At 36.9% G+C, this 26,486-nt stretch overlaps 1 protein-coding gene across 1 annotated transcript in view; it reads right to left on the reverse strand.

Annotated features, from left to right (window-relative positions):
- Positions 1 to 21,876, reverse strand: part of LOC149625153 (protein O-mannosyl-transferase TMTC1-like) — a 67,707-nt gene extending 45,831 nt beyond the window's left edge. The window contains exon 1 of the mRNA XM_089851928.1: positions 21,111 to 21,876. Coding sequence (XP_089708054.1) covers positions 21,111 to 21,616 — 506 coding nt within the window. The 5' untranslated portion in view covers positions 21,617 to 21,876. The remainder of the gene's footprint in view (positions 1 to 21,110) is intronic.
- Positions 21,877 to 26,486: the final 4,610 nt, after the last annotated feature.

Consider the following 26,486-nt stretch of genomic DNA (forward strand, 5'->3'; position numbering starts at 1 on the left):
CGCGCGTTGCTCAAGTAAGGGGTTTTAGCGTTAATAGAAGGGGATAATAGAAGAAGGATGACACTCTGTTGTATCCTCTTAATACTTTAGTTATGTAACATGATTCTTCCCAGGCTCACCCCCTTTTTGTCTGCTCTCCTGCCCATTAAACTTCACATGGGCATTGCACCGTGTAGGGAATTCTATAATTGTTTGGCACTAGCTCCTCAGCAATCAACCCACAAACCTAGACTTGACATGGAACAAAAATCCACAAGCAAGCGTAGAAAAATAGTTCTACCAGAGTATTGACAAGAGAATTATTTATCGCGTATCTGATTCGGTTTAGTAACCTTGAACACTCTAAATGTAAAATGATGTTGGGAAGAATCATACTACAATTATCTGGCTTTGTGGTACACTTCTCTCGAAGAGAAGCATTATATACTTTTGATGCTACTCGACTGAGACTACTGACGCAAAAGAATTGGCTACTTTTCTGACTCCCCAAGATGGCGGCAGGGGCATATCCAATCGAAAAGCGAGAAGAAAGTATGGACAACTATTCCAAACAAAGTTCAAAATTATAGTGCGGACTTCATAATTATAAAAAGGGACCAGCCAAGCAGTAATATTTTGGGATACCAGCATAGACAGTAAGCTTAGTGGAACATACCTCATCCACGTCCTAATTAATTTCGAGTGACCTTGATATACCAGAAAAATACAAATCATATTTTACATCCACAAAGAACGTGCATAGTTTTAAACGGCTAGTTCGCTGAAATTAAATTGAGAATGACCATGAACATCTCCTTAATTCCTCCAGTTTCCAATCCCCCTATAAAGAATTTATAAGATGCATGAATTTTGGCTTTTCACTGGGGACTTGAAAGAAAATGGGCTAGAATGTATTAGTTCTGCTTGACATGGACGTGAAATTTGGGAAATAAATTTTCACCACCATCGCCAAACAATAGGGGGCGCGGAAGACGTGAGAGGAACGTCGTTTCAGCGCTTAGGGTCATTTTTTGACTTTAAAGCCGAGTAACTTATTAAAAAGCATTAATTGAAACAAATTGCTTTGAAATTGCGCGCTTTATAAAAATGGCGCGAAGGAAAATTGCCCAAGGGGTGCCGGGGGGAGGAAGCTTTATGCACTAATTGAGCCTCTTTTCTAAATGGTTTTCAGCTAGTAATTAAAAATGCCTGGTTTTTCTCATTTTCTTGCCTCATTTTTTTCAGGTTGTACATAATGGAGTAATTTTTTAAACGTCGCACCTTTCAAAAACAATTTGTAAAGAGCTGTTTTTATCTTGATTATTTTTGGGGGCTAATGATTATAGTACGGTCAAGAAAGGGCTCATTAAATATTTATAAGACCATTACGAAGAAATAATTAAGAATTTAGATGAGTCTGTGGTTTAACCATAGTATTATACGCTTTTTAGGCTGGTACTTATGTTAAACAACGTCTTTGACGAAAAATATTCATAACATTTTCTACCAAAGAATTAGAAAGAGTTTAGATAAGTCTGCAATTGCCCATATTATTATAAGCTCGTCAAGTTCGTTGTGAGGGCTATAATTTTTGGCTACATGGTTTCTGAACACAACCCAATTTCTGAAAAATGGAAATTTTTAAAACAAGAATCGTGAATTTAGACGAGTCTGTGGCTGGTCATAGTATTTTAGGTTTCTTTGGTACGCCGTGAGGCTAAACAACGTGAATAACCACAAATGTTGATCATAACAAAGTCCAAAACATGCGAATTTTTAAAAATATAATCGAGAATCTAGACTAGTCTGTGGTTGGCTATAGTATTTTAGATTTCTTTCTTGATAGGCTAAACAACGTCAATAACGAAGGGCTCAATTTTGGTTACTTAGTTGTTGAAAAATCTGTTTCTAAAAATTGGGAATTTTTAAATATATAATCAAAAATTTAGACAAGTCTGTGGTTGGCCATAGTATTTTAGGTTTTTTTGGTACGTCGTAAGACTAATCAACGTCAATTACGAAAAGGCTCAATTTTGGTTACATGGTTTCAGATTCTAAAAATTGAGTTTTTAAAAACATATTTAAGTATTTAGATGAGTCTGTGGTTTGTCATAGTATTTTTACTAACAGAAACTGGGACATACTTTGGAAGTATTTGATAATCTGTTCAATAACTGAACAATAAGAATTCTAGTAAACGAGACAGAATGAGAGATTTGTTTGGTTCGGGGGAGTTTTATATAAATGTAGCGGAGAGATAAAAGATATATATTGATATTGTAGGTACCTAGTTTAAAATTAACGATCAAAGGGAATAATGTTGCGTGGGAAGAAAACAGATGCCACGCGAAACTCCGAAAACGAACCGAACAGCGAGTTGACGGTCCTAAATATTTGAGTAGCGAGACACACACTTGAAATCCTTCGCTTGGAATAATCTAACATAAGAATGTTTTACATCTTTTGAAATGTAAATTCCAAGCTAAAGGTTGTTACAAGTAAGTTACATTTTGAGACAAACACGGCGTTTCAAAAAGGGTAATTATAGAACCGAACGAACTCACATAATGTAACTTCGATGACATTTTGATAAGAGGGACACAACCTAAACAAGTTACGATTTGGAGTGTTTTACGGATTGAATTAGCTTTTCCAACTTAATTTTAAGTGGTCATCCGTCAAACACTCCAATCATTACTTGTAAACTGTGTCAAAAGGTCATAGATGTTACATGTTTGACCCAAAACCACCCATGAAACCCACTGTACTTCGGTACCACCACTTATTTTGGAATACCCTGTATTTACCAAGAATTCACAGACCCATACAAACGCAAATAGACCCATACTAACATCTGGTTGAAGGTAAAGGGAAGGGCTAAAAACTATGTTAAACCGCTAGCTCCTCCTTCCTTGCACCTCATTGGATATTCGAATGCATATGATGTTTTTTGATAACTGTGTAGCGGCGCGCATAGGTTACAAGCTGGGTTGAAATAACGTGATTTCTAAGATCAAATATAATACACCTGACGTCAGAGTGACGATTTCTACACCTCATAGAACGGTCCATAAAATGGCCTCTTAAAGACTCCAAGTTGAAGAAATCTATGTATTCCTAATACAACTAATAATAACTCTTATCTTTCCTTTTCAGACGCGTAAAACGTGCTGTGTTTTGTTTCATCCAAGATGATGAAAGCGTTATTGCGTTTTCTCTTTTGTTGTTTTGAGGAATTTCGTAAAATTCTGTTGCGTTAAATTTTTATATTTTCCGTAAGGCTCTCTTCTACGTCGCTACAAGCAAAAGATAATTTGTAATTCGGACATAAAGATAATTTGTAATTCGGACATAAAAATAATTTGACAGGGACGATTATCGTACCCGTACTTGGAGAAATATGATATAGGAATCGGAATACATAGATCCTCTACTTGGAATATTTAACGGGTCATTTTCTTGGCCTTCCTGCTTAAATTAAAGGGGAGGAGATGTAGAAACCGTCACCCCTGACGTCACGCATAATGTATTTTAACTTGGAAACCACGTGATATTGAAGTATTTTGCTTCCCCATCCTCCCTTAGTGTAAATGCAATTTATACAAAACGTAATTTAAATAAATGGCAACACTTTCAACTCAACTCAGTTTTAGGGGAAGCGAGGTTTTTCCCAAGTTTCTATGCCATTCTAGGAAAAAGATTACCCCGAATCCGTTAAGGAGTCGAGTGGGAAAACTAAACCATTTCTGTACATTGTTTCCCGCGTTCAGCAACAAAAACCGATCACGAATAATTTTTTAAAACCTGTATTTTGTACGTGCAGCTGAACGCGCCTTTTGACTTTGTTAAAAAAATTAAACCCATCGTAATAGGAATCAACTAAAACCAGGGAGAGATTTAATTTTACAAGTAGGAATGGAGAACCGAGTAATGTGGGCGCGCGTCAACGTCCCGTACCCCCTTCCACGGGACGGGACGGGGGGTATGAAAGAAGAGGCGGGTCATAGCGACAGAGGTAAAAAGGAATTACGTATTTTTCGCCGTCCCCGTCAGCAACGTCATCAAAACGTAGTTTAAGTGAGCCAATAAGATCATGTAAATTTTTCGTTACGTCTTGGAGGGAGGGGCTCTATACTGGGCTATGAGTCGGACTGAAGTAAATACTAACCGTTCTCCATTCCTACTACTAAAATTAAATATATCCCTGATTATATACATTCGAAAAACCAATGAGATGCGAGGAACGAGGAGCTGACGGTTTAATGAAGTTTTTAGCCCGTCCCCTTTCCTTCAATCAGATGTTGTTGATGGGTGTTTAAATATTCCAAGTTGAAAAAAATGTATTCCTGCTTGTTTGTAATTTCTTTGGTCGTTTTTTTGCGATTAACTGGAGTTCTAATTATGTACGCTAAATTTTTTTCTTTGAAATTCCTTTACAATTTTGACTCCTCATGATCCCAGAACAGTCTATTTTGCTCCTAGTCTCGCGTGAATATTCTCATACCCTTGCTCTATTCAGTCGCATCCCCATAGACTGCTCCGATAAGGATCAATAATCCAATATATTACCAAAGACCTATAGGTGTCTTTTACTATAAAGTTATCCCCTTTTTCTCAAAAGCTTTTTATCTTCCTATTTTTTTCTTTTAAAAAGGGAATTCGAGTAAAGATAGTATGAAAGAGATGGCTACCTATACGACATTTACCCAATTTGACGTAGTTTTAGAAGACTAGATGGTGATGCTTGGATAAGGGTCATTCTCGTTAAAGTTCATATATGTACCTTTGGTAAAAGAGGTCATTGAGGTATCTATTCCGAAAACGATTGAAGTTTTACGTCTATATTATGTGTATGAAAGATTTTAAAATCTGTGGCTTCGACGATAATCATGTTTTGCTCACGTCATAGTACTTCATTTAGTGTTGCCAGGGATAGATTTAATTTTAGAAGTAGGAATGCAGAACGGTTAGTATTTACTCCTGTCCGACTCATAGCCCAGTATAGAGCCCCTCCCTCCAACTCGTAACGAAGAGTTAAAATTATCTTATTGGCTCACTTAAACTACGTTTTGATGACGTTGCTGACGGGGACGGCGAAAAATACGTAATTCCTTTTTACGTCTGTCGCTATGATCCGCCTCTTCTTTCATACCCCTCCGTCCCTTGGAAGGGGGTCAAGGGACTTTGACGCGCGCCCAGATTACTCTGTTCTCCATTCCTACTTCTAAAATTAAATCTACCCCTGGTTTTGTAAAATAATCTATTATCAAACACGCAACTCAAAGCTAGTCTTGGCTATGGTTTAGTCAAGCAAATGCCACTAGATGCTCCCATAATCAAGCAAAGGCTAGTTTAAGCTCCACCCACGACGTTAACGAGATCTGATTGGTTCCGGCCTTTGGCAAAAGGTGTGTGGAAAATTAGTCAGAATGTTAAGGGTGGGCGCACGATGCGAAATTTGCTTTAAAAGGGTCAAAGGTTATACTGACGCTTCAGTAGTAACGCCGACACACCATTCTGGTAAAATACCACCAAGTTCTTTTGTCCTTTTCACCTTTTCTTTCAATACGTCCATAAAGGTGTTTAATAAGACGTTTCAATTATGGTGCACTATATTCTCCCTTTACAATTTTGTATATAAGACAAAATCTTAGTGAGTGCATTTGGCTAAAAATTGGATTCACCCCAGGTATGTACATCTTTTACAATTTTGTCAGGTGGTAATCCTACTCGATTGGTTAGGATCTGCTAGGCTTTATTTCATCGGTGGAGCGCTCGGCTATCATCGTGAATTTTAATGACTTTTAGAAGCGAAAAAGAAGAGCTCGTTCGTGGAAGCGTGAAATCTCTCTCTTCGCGATAATCAAGGCCCGTTTCCATTAAAGCTAAGCCTGACATCTAAAAGAAAGCAATGGCCGAAGAGCTTCTCTTTGAAAACGGTCCTTAAAACCCTGCCTCCTCCGCGTAGAGGCCAAGTTTTTAAACTCAATTTATTTGCATGCCGTTTTTTTCTTTCGGGGATGGATCATAAGGCTTAAGAAGCAAAATTTGCTCGAGGTTCAAACTGGGGGTGGATATAAGAAAATTGAGGTGATGGGAGAGCCGCTGATGATCGACTTTTTTACACAAAATGTGGAAGAGGATATAAAGGGGGAGATTGAAATAAAAAAACGCAAAGTAAAACAAGATAAACGCGTTTGAAAAATTTCTCAATATTGTGATTGAACTCTGCGATGTTTTTTATACAGGGTATTCCAAAAAGGGTGGTAAGGGAGAAGTACAGTAAGTTATAATGCCGATTTTAAGTGGAAAATTTTATATGACATTTTGCCCTAATTTAGGAAATAAATTTTGAGTCAAGAATGCAACTTTTGCGACATTTTTTCCCCAAGTGCCACCATGTTGAAGTTATGATTGGAATGTTTTACGGATGACTACTTAAATTTAAGTAAGAATCTGAAAAACAATGGTAATTTAGTCAAAGAATCATACCGTAAACACGGTTTCCCTTGCGGCAAAATTTCATAGAAGTTACATTTTCGACTCAAATTTGGTTTCCCCAGGGAAAGGTTTTAGAAGTAGGGCTGAAGAACGGTTAGTATTTACTTCAGTCCGACTCATATCCCAGTATAGAGCCCCTCCCTCCAACACGTAACGAAAAGTTTAAATGATCTTATTGGCTCTCTTAAACCACGTTTTGAGGACGTTGCTGACGGGAACGGCGAAGAATACGTAATTCCTTTCTATCTCTGTCGCTAGGACCCGCCTCTTCTTTCATACCCCCGTCCCGGGGAAGGGGGTCCGACCCTTTGACGCGTACCCACATTACTCTGTTGTCCATTCCTACTTCTAAAATTAAATCTATCCCTGCCCATATAAAACAATCCTACTGTAATTCTGTACTACCACCCCTCTTTGGAACACAATATACATATAATGGACGGTCAGTTACGTTCAGCGTTTAAGTTTGTTGATTAATATTTTGAATTATATCAAACAAATGAATTTGTAACAAACGAGTAACTGCGTGCAATGTTTAACAAGAAATAGAGCTAGAGAAATAATTCATTAATCGATTATCTAGTTCTACTTTCCTTCCCCTATGTTGTTGGTACTTGCAGCTCTTAAGACTTTTAATGAGCGGCTTCCGCAATTCGATCTTCTCTATTAAATGTTCTTGGCATTCCCTCTTAGTTCTTTCCCCAACTGCTCTGTCCATTCACGTTCCTTCATTCTTAAGGGAAAAAGGAAACGAAGACACGAGAAGAGTTGCATCCGTGTAAAGCGACTCGGGGAAACTTACAGGAAAACTCTTTTAGTATTACAAGTTCTTCCATCTTCCTCTACTTCCCCTACCATTCCCTCCCTTTCCTTCTCTCGGATTCTGTCTTCGATTAAAACGATACGGATATACTACCCAAAAGAAAGCATCCTTCAGTTTACCGTTACCGGAAATCGTCTGTCTAAAGAAGAAGAAATGTTTCCAAACTGAAACACGCCCTCCAACTATTGTTAAAATTAAATTATTTACCAACTATTTTAAAAGTTCGTTGCGGTTAATAAAACGGCGCTAGAATATAAATTACAAACAATTGCTAAGCCTTGTTTTAATTTGAGATTTCGTGCGCTTTAAAAATGATGAGTATGTCACGTGTTTTGCGAATATATTAATATGCTCCTTAAACCTTTGTTTATAAATTTGAAACTCCGCGTGGTTTAATGATTCATAATGTCACGTTGTTAGTGTATAAGGTGCAGCCTAGTGTCTTGACTGTCTCTAACGAATAAGATACTATTAGTGAAATATCCTGATAACGTTCATCCATGGTTCTATAACCCCCTCCATCGTCTTTCCCGACGTGTAAGCGGCAATGCGTATCTTCGGTAGGTTCACCATTCGAGGAACGTCGGGAAAAGTGCCCGAGGCTGAAAGAAGAGAAAGAACTAGAGAACAAGGGGTCTAGATTCATCGGCAGTCTGCGGTGAGGCAATATAATGCGAGTGAGGACAAAAGTGCATTAGATTTTGGTGCCGAAACCCGGGTAATTATTAAAATGGATAATCGTGTTATAATGGATTACCATTGTGGTACAGGGAACAATTAACGTGTTACTTTTGATGATACGAAGTATTCAGTCCGATGTGTAATGAGTTTAAATCTAAGTAATTGAACCTTGAAGTAAAATGAAATAAAATAAAAAAAAATGTGTAACGTACCGCTGTTACCAAATCACCTCTTTATAACTGCGTAAACAGTTTTTAAATATTGAAAGAAATTTCTGGAATAGAATTTAGGATTTCATTAGCTAATAGAATTATCGATTTCATTTTAATGTATGGAAAATCTCACGCATAATTTGTCTTTCTACTCAATAAAAATGAGATGCAAATTTTCTCGACGTTTCCTCTAATTTAAAATTAATTAAGAACGCTACTAATCTCATTTCAATTAAAACTTCGGTAGTAAATTATGTTGCGCAAATAATTAATTGTGTACGATATAAACAAAAACAAAGATTTACATAAATCAACAAGTTGCAATACCGCGTAAATTTCATCATGATTTCAATTGACTGAGCCAAATTTAAATTTACAATACAATCTAAACTCAAATCGCGAATTAAATCTGACAAAGTCCATCGATAACGAATTAAGATTCAATTCTGTTTATCAGTTATTTGTTCTATGACTTAATGGGCTTCGGTTAAGTCTTTTCTACGTGAAAATATGGGATATCGAGGCTAAAGGAACATTGTATATGGAACACTCGCAATAAGATGAACTGTACAGATAGAAAAAGGGGGGAAGCATTGAAGCAATGACGCGTATTTAGTGAAGCGTAAAAATGATTGCAGTCCTGGCTAAATTGATTGGGAATACGGAATCTTCCGAAGAATAAGACTAGGAACAGAAATATAGGATGAATGCTGGAAAAACTCAACGAACCTTAGAATTTCGCAAGTTATTTCTTATTCCTTACAATAATACTTCATAAGTATCTTCTCTTCGATAAAGGACCAGCGACATACGATACTTCTTTCAATATCTTACTTAAATTTACGGATCATCCCTAAGGCCCTCGGACAATCATAACTTGCTTGTTATGGCAAACAGTCCTAATGTAATTACTTGTTTTAGAACACCCTGTATGTCTTTTGTGAAACGTTCGGCACATTTATGACGTTTTCCGGTTCCTATTCCTTTAGAATTCAAAATCTTACTTTTATTTCCTTAACGGAAAAGTATTTTCTGTTTTTTTTTGTCGGTGCCACTTTACAGTAAGACCCGAGTCGACAATACAATAAATCCATCTTTAACGCAATGATGGGTGGAATCAATTTTATGACGAGATCGAATTCCATATCCCACCCAATCTGATCAGCTTAAAGATTTTGCACACATGCTTAAAGCCCCCACGATGACAATACACTATTGTCATATATAGCTCAGATTCCCTGACGATGTAGTCAGGAACGTAGATACCAATCAGAACTGCAAACGTAAAACCCTGGGCTGGAGTACATTGATTTCCTCTACTTGGAATCATTAACAGGTCATTTTCTGGGTCTCTTGGAATGGGAGGAGGTGCAGAAACCACTTGCTAAAGACGAAGCGAGCGACCTATGAGCGCCAAACCCTAAATGTAAACAAGTCTTTTTGCGTGTTCTGAAGGAGTAAACCTGGGGTTTTTACATATGTAAAACGCCAATGAAACGCTTGGAAAAAATGTTTTAAGCCCTTCCCCTTACCTTCAATCAGGTACTAGTATGGGGTTTATGGCACCTTAATGATTCCAACTGGAAATCTATGTATGTCTGCCCTTGGGTCATAGGGGTTTTCGATTTTAACAAGAAATCGTCCCTAAAGCTATAGACGAAACAGCGCACACAGAAAAAGGAAAATCAGACTATTGCCTTGGGTGTTACGAGCTATTTTTTACCTAAATGACTTCCTAACGACTTCTTAATTCGTGACACCTTAGGCTGAAGGAGGAAATCGCCATAGAGTTAACGGTAGAACTGAGCCATGGCAGAAAATATTTTGCATGAGCTGTTTAAATACGTTCGATAAAAGTTATGCTAAAGGAACTCAACTTCTATTTGTTACCCGACTCGTTTTAACGTCGGGCCTAACCCGAGGTTGGGTATTTAGACTAATGTATTTTGCTTACGTTCACAAACAAGGACTTGGTTGTTACCATTGCTGGCCGTCGCGTAACGGTGACGGCAAGCGAACATATCTTTTCTTTATGGTTTTGGGACCAAACGCTAATCGTTGCAGGTCCTTTCGGGGAATATACTGAGCGGGCAAACGGCTATTCCAAGGAAATTACAATGCGTGTCTTCTCCCTTTTAATCTGACTTCGAGTCGCGGCTCCTTTGATTCTCCAAAGCTTCCCCGCCCAACAGCCAAACCCTCGGTGGGCTAAGAACCTTTGTATATCTGCACAGATAAAATCACCTCCTCGAACGGTATAGTCTTAGTCGATCTGGTTGCATGAAGAGGCGCGGTTTCGAACAAATTAAGTTTCTTAACGCGGAATTAAAAAATTTTGAACAACTAACTGACTGACTCAAGTCAGGGCAGACACAAAACTGAATGTAGCAGAACCCAAATGTATTTTTTATGTTAATATGATACGCTTTTAGTTTACTTTATTTTGGGGTACAGCTTGTAGTGTTTTATGACAAAGTTATAAAATATATATATATATTTCTACATTTGATCATTTTTTAGTTAATAGACACTGACTGAACACAGTTTATTTATTCTATGTGTTTGTACTGCTACATTACGTTTTGGTCCATAAAACTTCATAGAAAAAGAAAAGGTCTCAAGGTACGAGAAAATACAAAACTTCAGGTTTGTCTTTGGTAGTAATCGACTAATACTCTAGGGGAAGAGAATGGCTCTTGTAAATCTTAGGCTTATCGCCCTCCTCGGCCTATTAATATAGCCGTACCTTCAAGAGATAAGCTTCAAAGCCTGCTAAGAAACAAGGATATAGTTACCCCGAAATTAGGTAATCCTAGTACAGTTAAAAATGGACTGGAAACCCAAAACAGAAAGTAAGAAAGAATTCAATTTTAGTGTATTTCCCAAGGAGAGATGGATGGAGTGGTGTTTTTCATTCAATCGTGTCCATTCCCTTCTAAAGTGTCCTATGAGAGAACCCTGTTACCTATACGGGCGAGTTATAGTCGCAGTTTCTAATAAAACTGGGTGGTAAAACTTATTCCTTTTGGTTGGTGGTTATCTCTTCTGCAAGTCGAGTGTTCTCTATCGATTTAAGGGTTTGGCGCGCTTGCTATATACCCTATGCCTCGAGTTGCCTCGAGCAATTAATCGTCCCTCTAAAATATGATTAGCGAGTTACATCCACCATTGCTTCAGGTTATCCTGACCATCTTATGTCGAAATAGTAAGAAAAAAGTGATGCTGGATGAAGAAGTAAGACACAAACACAGCCCGATCAATGACTATCCGGTTCAGGTCATTTTTCAGGGGTGGATCAAAACACCACAAGGTGTGTCTTTGTTTACTCACTGTGATTGGAGCGTTTTACGAATGACCCCTTAATTAAATTTGCAATCATTACGTTTCAGTTTCTTAAGTAAATTTAAAGGGGTCATGCGTAAAATATTCCTCCAATCCAACTTGTTTAGGGGTTATCCCTTGTGGCAAAAATGTCATAGAAGTTAACATTTTTAACTCGAAATCCCCTTAATTTCTGATAGACCTTTCAGAAACACCACTTTGACTGACTCTAATTAAGCTAGTCCTTCTAGTTGTAAGATATTTAACATATTTTAAGTAAATTGCTCCTTCAAAGGAACTCTAAGGGCTCTAACAATCAAGTATTCTGCTAAGTATCGTACCCCTCAACAGTAGTAATTGAAAGGACTGAACTATGCGATCACAGAAACTGAAGGACTTTCTCTCTTTCTCTCACTCTCTTGTATAATGTACTGATTCTCAAATTGTAAAATCGAAGGAGTCAACGACGAACTTCCGCTTCGTAGCCTTTGACTGGAAATACTTTTGTTAGTATCCGTTAGGCGACGCGAGTAACGTATCGAGGGAGTTCCCCGGTAATTAAGCGCCGAACAGTACTTTGAATAATTTTAGAAATTCCAACTATACTAGGGTAGCCTTTATAGAAAGGAAACTTGACTCTTAAACACAAAGCGACTTTATAAAGAATTTAAGAATGTTTAAACGACAACCAGGCTATCGGAGGAATGTTAGCTGATCTTCCCGAGGAAGGGGCACGTCACTACGAAACTATTTTTGGTCTAAGTTACGAAGTTTTCTAAACTTATAAACAATTTGAATACAAGGTGTTTCCTAAATGGGTAATTGTAGAACCGATGAAGACAGTGGGACTGCATGGGCAATGAATTTTGAGTCGAAAATGTAACTTCTATGACCGATTTTGCCCAACCAGGGATAGATTTAATTTGAGAAGTAGGAATGGAGAATAGAGTAATGTGGGCGCGCGTCAAAGTCCCGGACCCCCTTCCATGGGACGGAGGGGAATGAAAGAAGAGGTGGGTCATAGCAACAGAGGTAAAAAGGATTTACGTATTTTTCGACGTCCCTATCAGCAACGTCATCAAAACGTAGTTTCAGGGAGCCAATAAGATAATTGAAACTTTTCGTTACGTGTTGGAGGGAGGGGCTCTATACCGGGCTATGAGTCGGACTGAAGTAAATACTAACCGTTCTCCATTCCTACTTCTAAAATTAAATCTATCCCTGGCCCAACAAGGGATACCCCCTAAACAAGTTACGATTAGAGTGATGACCTCTTAAATTTAAGTCCTATAATTATCCTTTATGGAACATCCTGTATATATTTTCAACTTTCCAATATATCGAAAGTTCTACTTTACCAAAAAAAGTGTTTTTCAATATAGGCTGTCGTTCCTTCTTAACCATTTCAACTGCTACTTTTATTTGATGTCCTGTTTATACGGATCATAAAAAAACGATCTCATAGGAAAGGAAACTCTAAAACGTATATGACGAATAACACGGATCCCTTTGGCACTTTATATTTAAGAGTTCTGGAAATTGTACCAGTCTCTCAAATCTTTACCTGTCACGATTTACGGTACGGATCAACGCCTTCTCTAATAAAGACCCTGACACAAATTATTTGATTTAAATATTGAGTTTTTAAATTTGAATGCAGAACAGCGATATAAATCCTAACCCGAAATTGGGTACATCAGGGATAGATTTAATTTTAGAAGTTGGAATGGAGAACAGAGTAATGTGGGCGCGCGTCAAAGTCCCTGACCCCCTTTCACGGCACGGAGGGGTATGAAAGAAGAGGTGGGTTATAGCGACAGAGGTAAAAAGGAAGTATGTATTTTTCGCCGTCCCCGTCAACAACGTCATCAGAACGTATAGTTTAAGTAAGCCAATAAGATAATTTAAACTTTTCGTTAAGTGTTGAAGGGAGGGGCTCTATACTGGGCTATGAGTCGGACTGAAGTAAATACTAGCCGTTCTCCATTCCTGCTTCTAAAATTAAATCTATCCCTGGGTACATTAAGGGCTTTTATCAGAGAAAATTCTGATAAAATAAATTTTTTCAAGCAGCGTATTATTTTATCGAGGGTTTGTTTATTTTCCCTTAAGGATATCAATTTTATTTTGATATTGCTAAGTTGGGGTCTTTTTATGGTTTACGAAGAAGCATTGAGCCTTTGTTTGGTTATGCCCATTACTTCAAAGTTAGGAAGGAAAGTATGACAATCCGAAGAAAAGTAATTACGCTGTAGAAAACTCGCCAACTTTGGCTGTTTGTCTGTCTTTAAATAACTCTAAATTTCAAAGCTGGAATGTTCATTGCTTTATTTGAAGTTACTAGTTTTTCGATGCAGACACATACCAGTCAAAAAGAAAAATGGTTATTACTGCAGACAACAGAGGTTTTTGTTCTTCCTTAACTCGGTTTGCGTTTACATTTATGGATAAAAGAAATCCTACGCTGCCAAAACCAGAAACTTTTCTTTAGTCGTCCACTGGACCACTTTAATATCCCAAGGCGAAAATCCATATAAAAATAAGTTGGACGTAGTAGGACCAGAACCCATAATAGATCCGAGAACGTTCAAAGAAAGAATTGGGCTGTAGTACCATGATGTCATTAAATTTTGGAACCAAAAGTTTTTTGAGAAGCGCTAGGGATAGATTTAATTTTAGAAGTAGGAATGGAGAACAGAGTAATGTGGGCGCGTCAAAGTTCCGAACCCCCTTCCACGGGACGGAGGGGTATGAAAGAAGAGGCGGGTCATAGCGACAGAGGTAAAAAAGAATTAGGTATTTTTGCCGTCCCCGTCAGCAACGTCATCAAAACGTAGTTTAAGTGAGCCAATAAGATAATTTAAACTTTCTGTTACGTGTTGGGGGGAGGCGCTCTATACTGGGTGGTCTATGAGTCTGACTGAAGTAAATACTAACCGTTCTCCATTCCTGCTTCTAAAATTAAATTAAACGCAACTATCCCTTTAATTTCTTAGTCTCTTTTACGCTCGAGTGTTTAAATCTTCATCCCTGATGTATTTTTTCAACCAAAACCAGGCAACTCTATATACAGTCCCCGAGAAACAGCGTTTCGGGAACGATTCCTGAATATCTTGAAGAATACGTTTTTCTAGAGCGAGAGTGTATCCAAGTACGTTCCTTTTATTACGTAAAAAAACCCCCAAAAAACAAATTTCTTCTTCAAGAAGAAGAAGCGCGCTTTTATCCATATAAAGTAAATTGTGTTTCCTCATACCGCACGCGAGACTCGAGGAGGGCCACGAAAATTTCGGGTTAGGATAAAAATGGCTTCATCCGATTCATACAAGCTCCCAACCAGATTACGTTTTCCGAGGGGAAGACCCCTCCTCCTCCTCCCACACACTTTTCTTCTTCCCGCTTTGTTTACAATATAACAAGTTTGCGCCCCCCCCCAGGTTTTTTCCCCCTGTTGAAGAACCAGTGACACAAAATTATGATTACGGTGTTGAGCAATATCATTGGTAAATAGAAATAGTAGAAAGTAAATCGGCAAGCAGAGCACTTAGACAATACTGGGAATACATTAAAGGCTTATTTTTAATCAGAAGTAAAATAAGGGACTAGAAGTGAAGTGCTCTAGCATTGGTAATTGATCCTGGCACCAGTGAACAAATTTGAGGATTTTATGCCGCTTCCGCATAAAAATTGGTCGAGTTCCAAAAAAATTTCCTACCCCCTTCCTCTCAACCTTAAGCCGCGCAACAAGGACGCTTGTGCTTGAATCTAGTTCGGCCGTCTACCGCCGCGAGCGTCTCACGTTTTGGAGGGAAAATTCGGAAGCCGCTACCAGAGGGCCAAACGTTGGTGTGTTATCAAGAATATTCACTTTCGCCAAGTGAAGAATTTGGTTAGCTCGATACTTCTAGTCCCTTAATCCATCCAGCTTCCTTTCTAAAATATTTACTTATAAATAGTTTTTCCCCGTCAATTGTCCTTTAAAATACCCACATTCTATCTCTCCTATATTTTTCTGGGAAAACTGGAAAAAATTGCGAAAAGTAGCTTCGCAGAAGAGCACCTATGTTCTATCCCAGATAGCCTATCCTAAATATACCCACGCAAGTATTTTCCAACGCGCGTTAACATTATGTATTACTCCGCCGAATCTTCGCCTCTTGGGTTTATTATTAACTGAACTTTCTTCTTAGAAAGAAACGTGGAGACGAACTTCGAATATGAAAAGGTGCCAGGAGAGAGTAGGTTAGTGAAAAAGAATTTTTTTTTTATTTTTTTTTATAACTTTAAATTATCTTTACTTTTTCTTTGCTTTTTAAGGTTAGTATAGCGGTTTTCTTTTCCTTTCAAAGTAAGTCCAAAAGTAAATGTGTGTGTGTGTTTCTTTTATGGCGGCCAAAGGCAAATAGAAATAACACAAAGAAGAGCACTGGGACCTTGTATGATTAACGTGGCCTTTTAACCAACGAAAACAAATATTTACTGCCCCTGGTGGTATACTAGGCGAATTTAAAACTCGAGTAACAATACTAGTCATACGCAAGTACACTGTCAAACCTAGGCTGAGTCCATTAAGTCACCACTGTTAGCGGTGTCTAACTGAACCTGATTTTTATTTTGGATTTTGACGTCATGCCGCTCATCGGTACGTGAATGGTCGGTTTTTTTGGATCGCGTGACGTAAAACGCGCAGTTGGCGAAATTAAAAATGGAGCAGTTATTACAAATAGCCTAATTTATGACAGACTTATCATAAACACCATGTATTTATCAAGCTATTATATTTTCGAATGAAAATTATCATTTCCACCATAGTAGGGTCTTTATCCATAATTGAAGAAATTTCTCTACAAAGCTTATATTCATAGTATTTATGAATTTATTCTCGGTAGATGGGGTTGTCGAAACGAGTCATAACTAAGAGAGCGTTCGTTCCTTTCCTTCAAATACGAACTTGCCCGCTTTTTACAACACCATTTGATCGTCCTAAAAGCCATACATAAAAAGATATGGCGATAATAAAACGAACATATAATAAAGACACCCTTGCAATACACTAAAAGCAAAAGATTTACAAACTTTATGAACTTACAAAGGTATGTCTTGTTTCACCTGAAAGAGTTTGCTTCAAAACGGGTGCGTGAACGTATTGTTTGCAGGAAATAGAAAGGGTTTGACAGGACTGTCGCATTAAGAACCAATATAAGATCTGAGAGACGTATAACTAGTCATATTACGATTACACGAATTCACGCTTTTGCTTGCCAATAGATGGCGATGCGTTGAGTGAGTAAATGGAAATTTTGACTTGTGGTTTTTCGTAAACTATATTAGGTATGAAACTTGAAAATTTTGGGGCAGAGGTAGATCCAGCAAGTACTCTTGGTGTAGTTAAATTTCAGACTTACCCACAACGAAGATACAGGGAGTGTTTAAGTGCCTAAATTGCCTCGCCATGGGGCTAATTTTGTCATATATTTACACCAAGGCTTAACAACTTATCTTACATTAGATAAATCTTCCAAAGTTAGTTTTCCGATTTTTCCCTAATTTGTTTCATATGAATTTTTAACGACATTAATTAATATATATTGGGAAAATTAAGTTTAAAACCATAACATTTTCAATACACGCTTCATATTTTGGTTCACCTTAGAGGGATATTTACAATTTTCTCTCTTTAGTACAAAGAGTAAATTTCCGAAAATTCAAAGAATTATTTCGTTTTACGTCGCAAACATTTACTTAGGTGTGCATTAGCTTAATTTCGGCAAAACAACAAACGTTTCGACGTCGTAGGCAATTTTACTCAATTCCTTCCCAAGACAATTTCACTTCCGCCGTCTCTCTTATCCTTTTAAGCAAATTAGCGGCGGAATTTATGTTTAAACTGACCATCAGAAACGTGACCTCAAAACTAGAGTCCCATTATATTTGCGACGGAAATTATACTCACCATCGCCTTCTCTAATAAAGGACCACCTTAGCACAGGCTGGCTTATAAATATGAAACCAAGTTCTATTCAAAGAGAATAGAAGGCTTCATGGCTCTAATAATTCAACCAATATGAAAAAGCTAATAGTTTTTGTTCTTGTTAGGAATAGCCTTCTTAAATAGTGGAACTAATTAGAGTAATTGGGATTAAATTAGATATTTTAATAATTGTTTTTAAAATTACTAATTACGAATTGTATTGTTTTTTTTTGTTAAATTTTAAAAGCAACCTTCCAGGGGTAAAACTAATAATGTATTTCCTATAGGCCCCTGTAAAGCATTTACCCGCAATACACTGGTGTACGATATTTTTATAAAATTCATAGCTTCCTTAATTATGCCCCGTTTTCGACGTTTTTGGGATCAACATGAAGCCAAAATTATTTTTTCTCTACATATATTGACAAAACACGTGACATTGTTAGATCGCGCGAAATTTAAAGTGCCAACATCCAGGGGTAAATCTAATAATGTATTTCCTACCTGCCCCTGTAAAACTCCAGCCCGCAATACATCGGTGTACGATATTTTTATAAAATTCATAGCTTCCTTAATTCTGAACCTATTTAGTAGTTTTTGGGATCAAATTAAAGCCCATATTACGTACTCTCTAGGTATAGTGACAGTTCACGTGACAATTAGAAGGGTCAAAGCGCGTGCGAAATTGATTTAATAATTCAAAAACATGGGCATTAGAATCTTTCAAAATTCAAAAACCAAGGCTTAGTGAAATTTTAAAACTTCTACGACTAGCGCCCGTTCTATTAGCTATCCGCAACTTTGCTACAAGTATTTATATAATGGCCTGAATGGGTATTGAAATTTAGAGCCAAAAATATTGAGACAAAAGACGTAAAAGATGGAGTGGCGAAAATTAATAATTGGTAAACAAGGGAGAGAGGGATAGGTGTACAAAGTAGGGAGTCCTATATCTTCACGCCCGATTCGTGTTTGACAGGAAAAGCGACATTTCAGGCGTAACCTATTAAAGTTTCGGGGCCCATTAGATAAGGAGCGGGTTGCCAACGTGCATACATATCGCGCCTCCGCTATCTTTCTCTTTTCCATGCAAGGGACCCAGCTCGAGAACCTTTTGGGACGTACGTGGCCTGATGGGAGGAAACCCTGGAACCGTCCCACTTCGTTTAGACAGAAGTATACCATGTCAAAAAGTATGACAGGGTTTGCCGTCGTTGATACTGTGATGCAAAATACGAAAATCAAATGGATAAATACATCAGGACAGGTGAGCAGGTGGAGCCTCAGTAAGTATGAGACGATGGATTTGAGAAATGTGAGATGACCAATTTAAGATTAATAAACTGATTAGCAGTAAATCAGTTGATTGAGTTCAAATTTAAACAATGATAAAATAATAATTTGGGTTTAAATTAAAGCGTTTAATATTTAAAGGAGCGATTTCACATTTAAAAATTAATTTACATATGCTACTTGATTAGCCTGGTTCTTACAGTTTTTATCTACGCCTTAGTTTAAAATGAGGCATGTCTTGACGATGAATAATTTCAAGCAGAGATATCATTATTGAAACTTACTTATTTACAATGATATTACTTTTGATTTTGGTATGGGGGCAAGTGTTTGAGAATAAGAGATTGTTATTTAAATGAGGCGTTATTACTTGCAGCGGATAAAGCGGCCCGACTATTGACAAAAGCCTCGGAGCCGCGTTCGTTGTCCATGCTGAATAGTGCACGCTCGCTGCAGGGGTATTAGAACAAGGGTGTAAACTCGAAATTGTTATATTTTACTAAAAGATAGAAACTGCGGGGAAGGAATTCAAATTATCACCTAATAATTACGTTATACGTCGTTTATACTCGCGTATAGAAGAATATAGTTCCCGGTTCTATTTTTGGTCACACCAAGGCTTTTCGTAACAAGATTAATGTCCCGTTGGGACACGGACAGTAAGGACATTTTAAATATTTTTCCTTCTAATTCCTTAGTCACACCGGCATTCATATTTCCTCGAGGGACCTCCCACTTCCTCCGTTCTATAATGGTGTACTCTAATAAATTGGCCAATTTAGGACAAAGGATCATTAAATTTTGCATCGATTTATTATTTTATTTTTTCTTTGAATTTAATAATAAGCTAAAAGGAAGGTGGTTTGCATATTGGTGTAAATGTTTTATAACTTTTGAAATATCTATTGAGGTTTAAATAATGTTTTGGCGTCAATATTTTGACGAGAAAACGAAGTGGCCCTTTTACTGTAGTTACAGTACCAAGAAGGGATGCAAGCATTTGGCTTACGTAGGTTCTATTATTACATAAAGCAATATCAATTGATTTTTAAAACTAACTCCTTCACAAATATAATTCAATTTGTCTACCTTAAAAAACACTGCAATCATAACTCGTTTTGGAGGTTCCAAGTTTGTGGCGAAACGTTATAGAAGTTACATTTTCGACTCAAAACTGATTGCCTATAGAACAGTCCCACTGTATTTCGGTCCTATAATTACCCTATTTAAATAACAACAGAAATAAATAAACGTGATAAAGTTAAATGTTATTCAATTTATCTACTTTAACTTCATGAACCCTTAAAAACAATGTAGAATAACCTTATAGATAACGTTGGCCTTAAAATTATTCAGTTTGGTACACGCGGAATACCAGAGTATTTAACCCCTTCCTTAGGTACTGTAGCTTTTCGTATTCCTTCGATAACCCTTTTTCGGAAGCCCCAAAAGAGAGGGAGCGAGAGCTTTAAAAGAGGGAGGGAGTAAGCCTTGTCCTTTTTCTCTTCTTTAGAAGTCTTGGATTCGAGAAAACTCGCTGTTAATTTAAAAATTATTCACGTTTCAGTGATTACGGAGCATTAGGGGGGACTAATGCCAACGTATTTCAAGGAAGGGATTTTCTATTATTTATAGGAAACTAGCCTAGGAAACACTTTTCAAAAGTCAACTTTGAGCTCTTTCGCGATGGAATATATTTTTAAAGGATGTAAATTTTTAGTTTGAATAAATATAATTGAAATATGGGCAAGTATTAAGTATTATAAATGAATAATTAATCAACAGGATGAAGAGTCACGAAAATTAGTTTGTTATTGTGGTCATTATTTTAATTTTAATTTATTTGTGTTCTGATGTAAATGACTTTTAATGACCATTTTATAATCCCCAAACTTTTAAGTACACTTTTAAAAATTCCCAAAACGTTTATGGCCAATTTTTAAAATCTACAAAACGTTTATAGACACTTTTAAAAATTTCCAAACTTTTAAGGACTAATTTTAGAATTCAGACTTTTTCCAGATATTTCAGACCCATTTTCAAACTCCCTGACCTTAACAGGTATTCCAACCATGTTTGACCTTTGATTGGTACTACCTCTTCTAAGTCAACATTGAGAAGGAGAAGTACAAACTTTAAAACTATTATGTGATTAACAATTTCTTCTGACGTATTAAGACTGTATTTACAACAACAAACCGATAAAATAGAGTCTTCGTGGATTTCATTCCCAACACAAATGTGTTTGCGTTTCCGCAACGCAAGACCACAGCGTTTAACAAAATAAAAAGGAAATGATTTATATAACAAAGAGGGGTCGTGTACTGACCTGAAACTTAATACGGTCAAAGGTCGGTACGATTTATGACTGCGAGAATCCGCCATGGGTTTCCCCCAAAAGTCGTTTCGAAAGAGTTCAGTTAAAGGAGTCAGTTGGAGAACGTCGCGATTTCCACAAACCGCGACAATGTCATCGTGTACGAAATCACCTCGTAACGAATTCCAGTAACACAAAATTGTAACGATAATCAAAATAAGGTATAAAACCATTTCACCCTGCCACGATTTAATCATATCATCGTTATCTTCATCAATATCATACTGATCCTCATCTCGGAGTTGGAGTAACGTTCTGCGGGACCGTTTCTTCGACCTAGTCGTATCCGCACCGTCCGCGTTTGAGAATTTAACCTCTTTTCGGTTACTAACCTTCGACACTTTACTAGAACGACGATGATGTTTCTCTAAAACATTTCGACTAATTCGATAATTATCGTCCGCAATCGATTGTTTTTCCCGATTTTGAAGACGATTTAATCTTTCAATACCCTTCATCACCTCCGAGGAATTTAGACTAGTTCAACTAACAAAAAACATTCCGCGAATCATGTTTAGTTTCGTTCAGAAGCGAGTTGCCATGATTTTCTTTTTCAATCTAACGTATTTACGAATGACCATGATTTCCTGATCTATTTACTAAACTAAACGAGTCAATTTTAAACTTCATTTGTCTCGTAACGCTACGGTATTTTATTTTCCACGGTTCCGTAATAAAGTGGAATACCAAATTACGGGTAAATCTTGAGGCGAAGAAAAGCGAAAGAAGAGAGCGGTTCAAGTCAACGCGCGCGTTTTACCCCAAAAGCGCGGTGTTATTAAACGTTACCCGGTTATCGGCTGAGCTAGCGATGGGCAAAGTTTTGCCAGCGACAGCCGATCGAAGAGTTTCCTACCCCCCTTCTTAAGTTTTTTGGGAGCTCTTTCTGTGCCGTTGCAAAGGCCCGATCCTCCTTTCAAAGTTCCAAATCGATCGAGAGCTCGAGTCGATTTAGCGCAACCAGAAGACGTCGCGCAAGCGCCTCGTGCTAAAGTTCGAGCAAGGAACTTCAAAGCAGGTTAAGTACTAACGACTATCGTGAATTTAATTAGATACACCCCTGAATTGTGTTCAAATCAAACATGTTAGACCTCATATTCTGTTTGGATCATCTTTAGAGTTACGTTTCCGTTCAGAGGCGATATGTTTTGGAACAGCATGCCCCAGGAAATGTATAACAGTATAAAGAGTGCTTCAAAAGGCATGGCAGGACTGAAGTACATCCGGTTCTGTGGGGCGATTGTGAGTCGAAAATGTAACTTTTATGACATCACTTTTGCCCTACAGTTCACCTTTTACAAGTTATGATTAGAGTGTTTTACGGACGACCCCTCAAATTTAGACTCAAAATTGATTGTCCCATAGATCAAGGTGTACTTCGGTCCTATAATCACCCCTTTTGGAACCCCGGTATTTTTTTTGCGTGGTGTTGAAGGGGTGGATTAGCATCTGTTCGTCAAGGATGTCCCAACCTGTTTACATCAACCTTGATACCTTGCCCAAAGGAAATTAGGTCTGAATATAAGGAAAAGTTTGTATTGTGAAGGAAAGAAAATAAATATTAAACCTTTTCCTCCAGTGTCAAAATATGTCGAAACCTTTCGAACATAAGAATTTTCTCGTTTGACGTTTTGTTCTTTAAACATTTTTCAGTACTAGCATATTCCTTTCGACGAAACTGTTTAAATAGAGGTGTCCCTATTTGGAAGACACTACTACGAGGGCGTTTGCATATATTTGAAATTAGCATATCAAGGCAAATAACTCGTCTAAACGAAATCAGGCGCTACACAAATAATATACCGCTTAAGAAATTGACCGAAGTTTTTTCTGAAGTTCTAAAATTAATTGTTCATCTTTGAATTTTGGATGGCACTAGGCCTAGAAAAAACGCACGTGTTTTCCAAATTTAGTTTCAAATTGGGGCAAAATTTGAACTTAACTAAATTAATGTGCAAAATGTCAAAGACATTGCACGTTCAATGGTTAGTTTCCTAAGCCTTCTATTAGGGCAAAATTTATATATAGGTTAGTATCTGAAGAGGCGTGTCAAGAACTATATTTCAAGTAGTAGTATTACTATTTTCTGGAGTGGTGATTGGGCAATGTCACGTGACTAAGTGGGAATAACTCGGTGGATAGTTTCAACTTAAATTTCGATGACTATTCCTAATGCACTGATAACGCAACGAAATTCACGCTTGCCCAGAAGAGCTCTATTTCAAGAAAGATAATCTACATAACACATTGTACATCCCTTTAAAGAAATCTATAAATGAACAAAGATTCTCACTTTCCATTGAATTATTTTGTGTGTTATTCATTTAATCGAACAAAAAGTATTTAATTTTCTTATGATTTCCTTGAATTTTAAGCCTATTTGTTAATTTTCCCAACATCTTATTTCTGTTTTGTAAAAAAAAAATTAATTTCTCGTTTGATTTTGCGATTTCAAAATGAACTAAAGACAATTAAATTTCCCTCTATCTTTGTAAAATTAAAATTTATCTCATATCTATAGCATTGTATTTTTAATATTATATTAATTGCTTTATTTCAAATCGATTTCTCAATGTTTGAACACCTGATTTCTTAAGGGGCTCACCCTTCAATGGAAGAATGCCGCAGATTGGGACGAAAGCCAAGAAGCATCGATTGAACTAAGAGAGCGCGAGAAGAATAGGAAAATGAAAAAAGACAGACATATTCCATGGATCTCGTAAACCCTATAGAGGACGGGAAAACTAGTAGAGCGCTTACAATACAAAATATACATTTGTAATGACGGAATGGTGTGCAATATCAGCACGGAAATTAAAAATTATGCTTAATAGACGGGCTTTTTCTAAATGTAAAAGGAAAACTATTAAAAAAAATAAATGATCTCTTATTACAAAATAAACAAATTACCATTTAATTAGTTTTAAAAACGGGAACTAATGTGCCACCATTAATTGGTACCACTCTCAGCTAGTGTGAATTCAATCAATGTCGTAGGTGTAAGAGGTTCGGTTTAGCAGACGCAACTAAACCAATGGCAGAGCAGCAGTCCTCGTTTTCAAGACTAATTAAATGCTAATTATTTTGTAATAAGAAATCATTTATTTTTTCTTAATATTTTTCCTTTTATATTTAGAATAAGGTCGTCCTTTTAAGGTAAAGGGTTATGTTACCTGAACCTTCCCTTTAAGATTATCGTTCACTAGTATAGCAACGGACCGGTAATTCGAAATTTAAAGCTAGGAGCGCGGGGAGACGTAAGGTATATCAAGGTAACTTTTAAGAAATTAATCATTTATTTTCAAAGTACACTGTTCAAAGCTAGGCGAGTAAGCGGAGGTAAATGACAGTATTCCTCCAAGCTCATTGCATAATTTATGAAAATTTTATCGCAAAAAAATTGCTTCTTTGCAGGTCCTCTTTACAGTTACAAAGTCCATGATGGCTCACTGATTTTTACAGAAACTAGTCAAGGAGTGCGTAAAACCAGCAGCAAGCAGACTGCAACGCCCCTTAACGGCTACAAAAAGAAGTGTTTTTAGTTTCGCGGTCGAAACATCGCTCAAGGGATTGTGGTCTTACTCTAACTTTTGCCAATAGTGAAGATTAACTACTTCTGTTTTTCCCTAAAAATGATTCACGAAAATAATTCCATTTCTGCAATTTTCTTTGAAACTTAAAATACTTTTTTGAACTACAATTCTTATTTTAGCATATTTTAAACTCACATTTAATTCTTCATTATCTTAAAAATAAATTTATTATACGTTTATACGCAATTAGAATCGATAAAGTTCCCTAGATGATAAGAGCTAGAACTAGAAGAATCTATTTAGTTTCGAATGATTTTTCCTAGGAGGAACGCTAAAAGCGCCATCTTCATTGACTTCATATAAATTTACGAATAAACTCCCAGCTACTATTAAAGCAATTTGATTTTAAGACTTTGTAGATCATTATAAGTTTAATTTAAATGTAATTTAAACATTTTATACAGGTGCGTCCCATTAAAATCCATTTTCACTACAGATGAATCAATATTAAGTGTAGTCAAAGTTAAGAAGCGACACCAGGTGGCTGATACAGAAACAAAAGGGTGCAAATACCGAGGAGAAATATGGAAAGTTTAAGAGTTGCCCTAAATTTCTCTACATATTGGCTGTTTGTGGAGACAAATACCGTAAAGATTAATAACGAATGAATTACAATTATCATTTCACGCACGTTATATAAATCGATGTCATTTTTCGCGACATGGTGCCTAAAATATTACTTATTCTGCTTTTATCGTTTCTAGAAAACTATATATAATGGATAAAAGGCCATTATATCCATTTGGAACGCAACTAAAAGCTCATTGCATAATTTATGCAAATTTTATCGCAAAAAATTGCTTCTTTGCAGGTCCTCTTTACAGTTACAAAGTCCATGATGGCTCACTGATTTTTACAGAAACTAGTCAAGGTCCTTACAGGGCTGGAAATAAGGTGGATTTTGTTAGTGGTCCTCGGGACCAGTGACCCCTCCTGTTGGAATTATTAAACTGGTCCTTGGGACCAGTGACCCTTGCATAAATTATTTTTTTACTGGTCCCATTATAAAATTTCTAAATTGGTGAGAATAAGAAGCGCGTAAAGACACAAAAGTAAAGAAGCTGAAAGTTCTAATTGATTTTGAGTTTTTCACTGTAGGAAAAAGTAGCGTATCAAAATCAACAAGTTGGGGAAACCAAAATATTACCGAGTCAAGAGGTCTACTACTACAAACTTATTTACCTAGATATGGAATTATTTCTCTTTTTTGAAGTAAAATTTATGAAATATTGAAGCAGTATTCCAAGCATGTCGAATATACAGTAAAGCAGACGCCATTTTACATCCAATAAGGATAAATCTTGGACACATGGAAATCAGTCAATGGGGAAAAGAACAGGAAATGAAGTGTACGCTTCAGCTGTTTACCGTTTATTCTGATAGCGGCATTCACAACTGGTTTGCAATAACACCAAAGCTAAATTTTAGCTACACGCACTAATAGTCAATGCGCACCATAAAGAGAATATATAGTCTGTAGCTACTACCCGTTTACCATTAGCACTTTTACTATTCTAATTGCCACCATGATCTTTTCTTCTATTATAAAATCTTAACCTGGTTATATAAGAGTGTACTTAACTTTCGGCTCACTCTGAACCATTGATGTCTCTTCATTTCAGACACGAAAATCAAAGCACAGAGTTTACTTCACCTCAGGCCTCAATTATTTACTCTTTGTTTCACTAAGCTTATACTTGAAATATCCGCCGGAGTTTAGGTCTTAGTTTTCTTC

This window comes from Phalangium opilio, unplaced genomic scaffold (genome assembly GCF_054372755.1).
Source record: "Phalangium opilio isolate 3A_F unplaced genomic scaffold, DU_Popi_V2 ptg000105l_1, whole genome shotgun sequence".
Taxonomy (NCBI): domain Eukaryota; kingdom Metazoa; phylum Arthropoda; class Arachnida; order Opiliones; family Phalangiidae; genus Phalangium; species Phalangium opilio.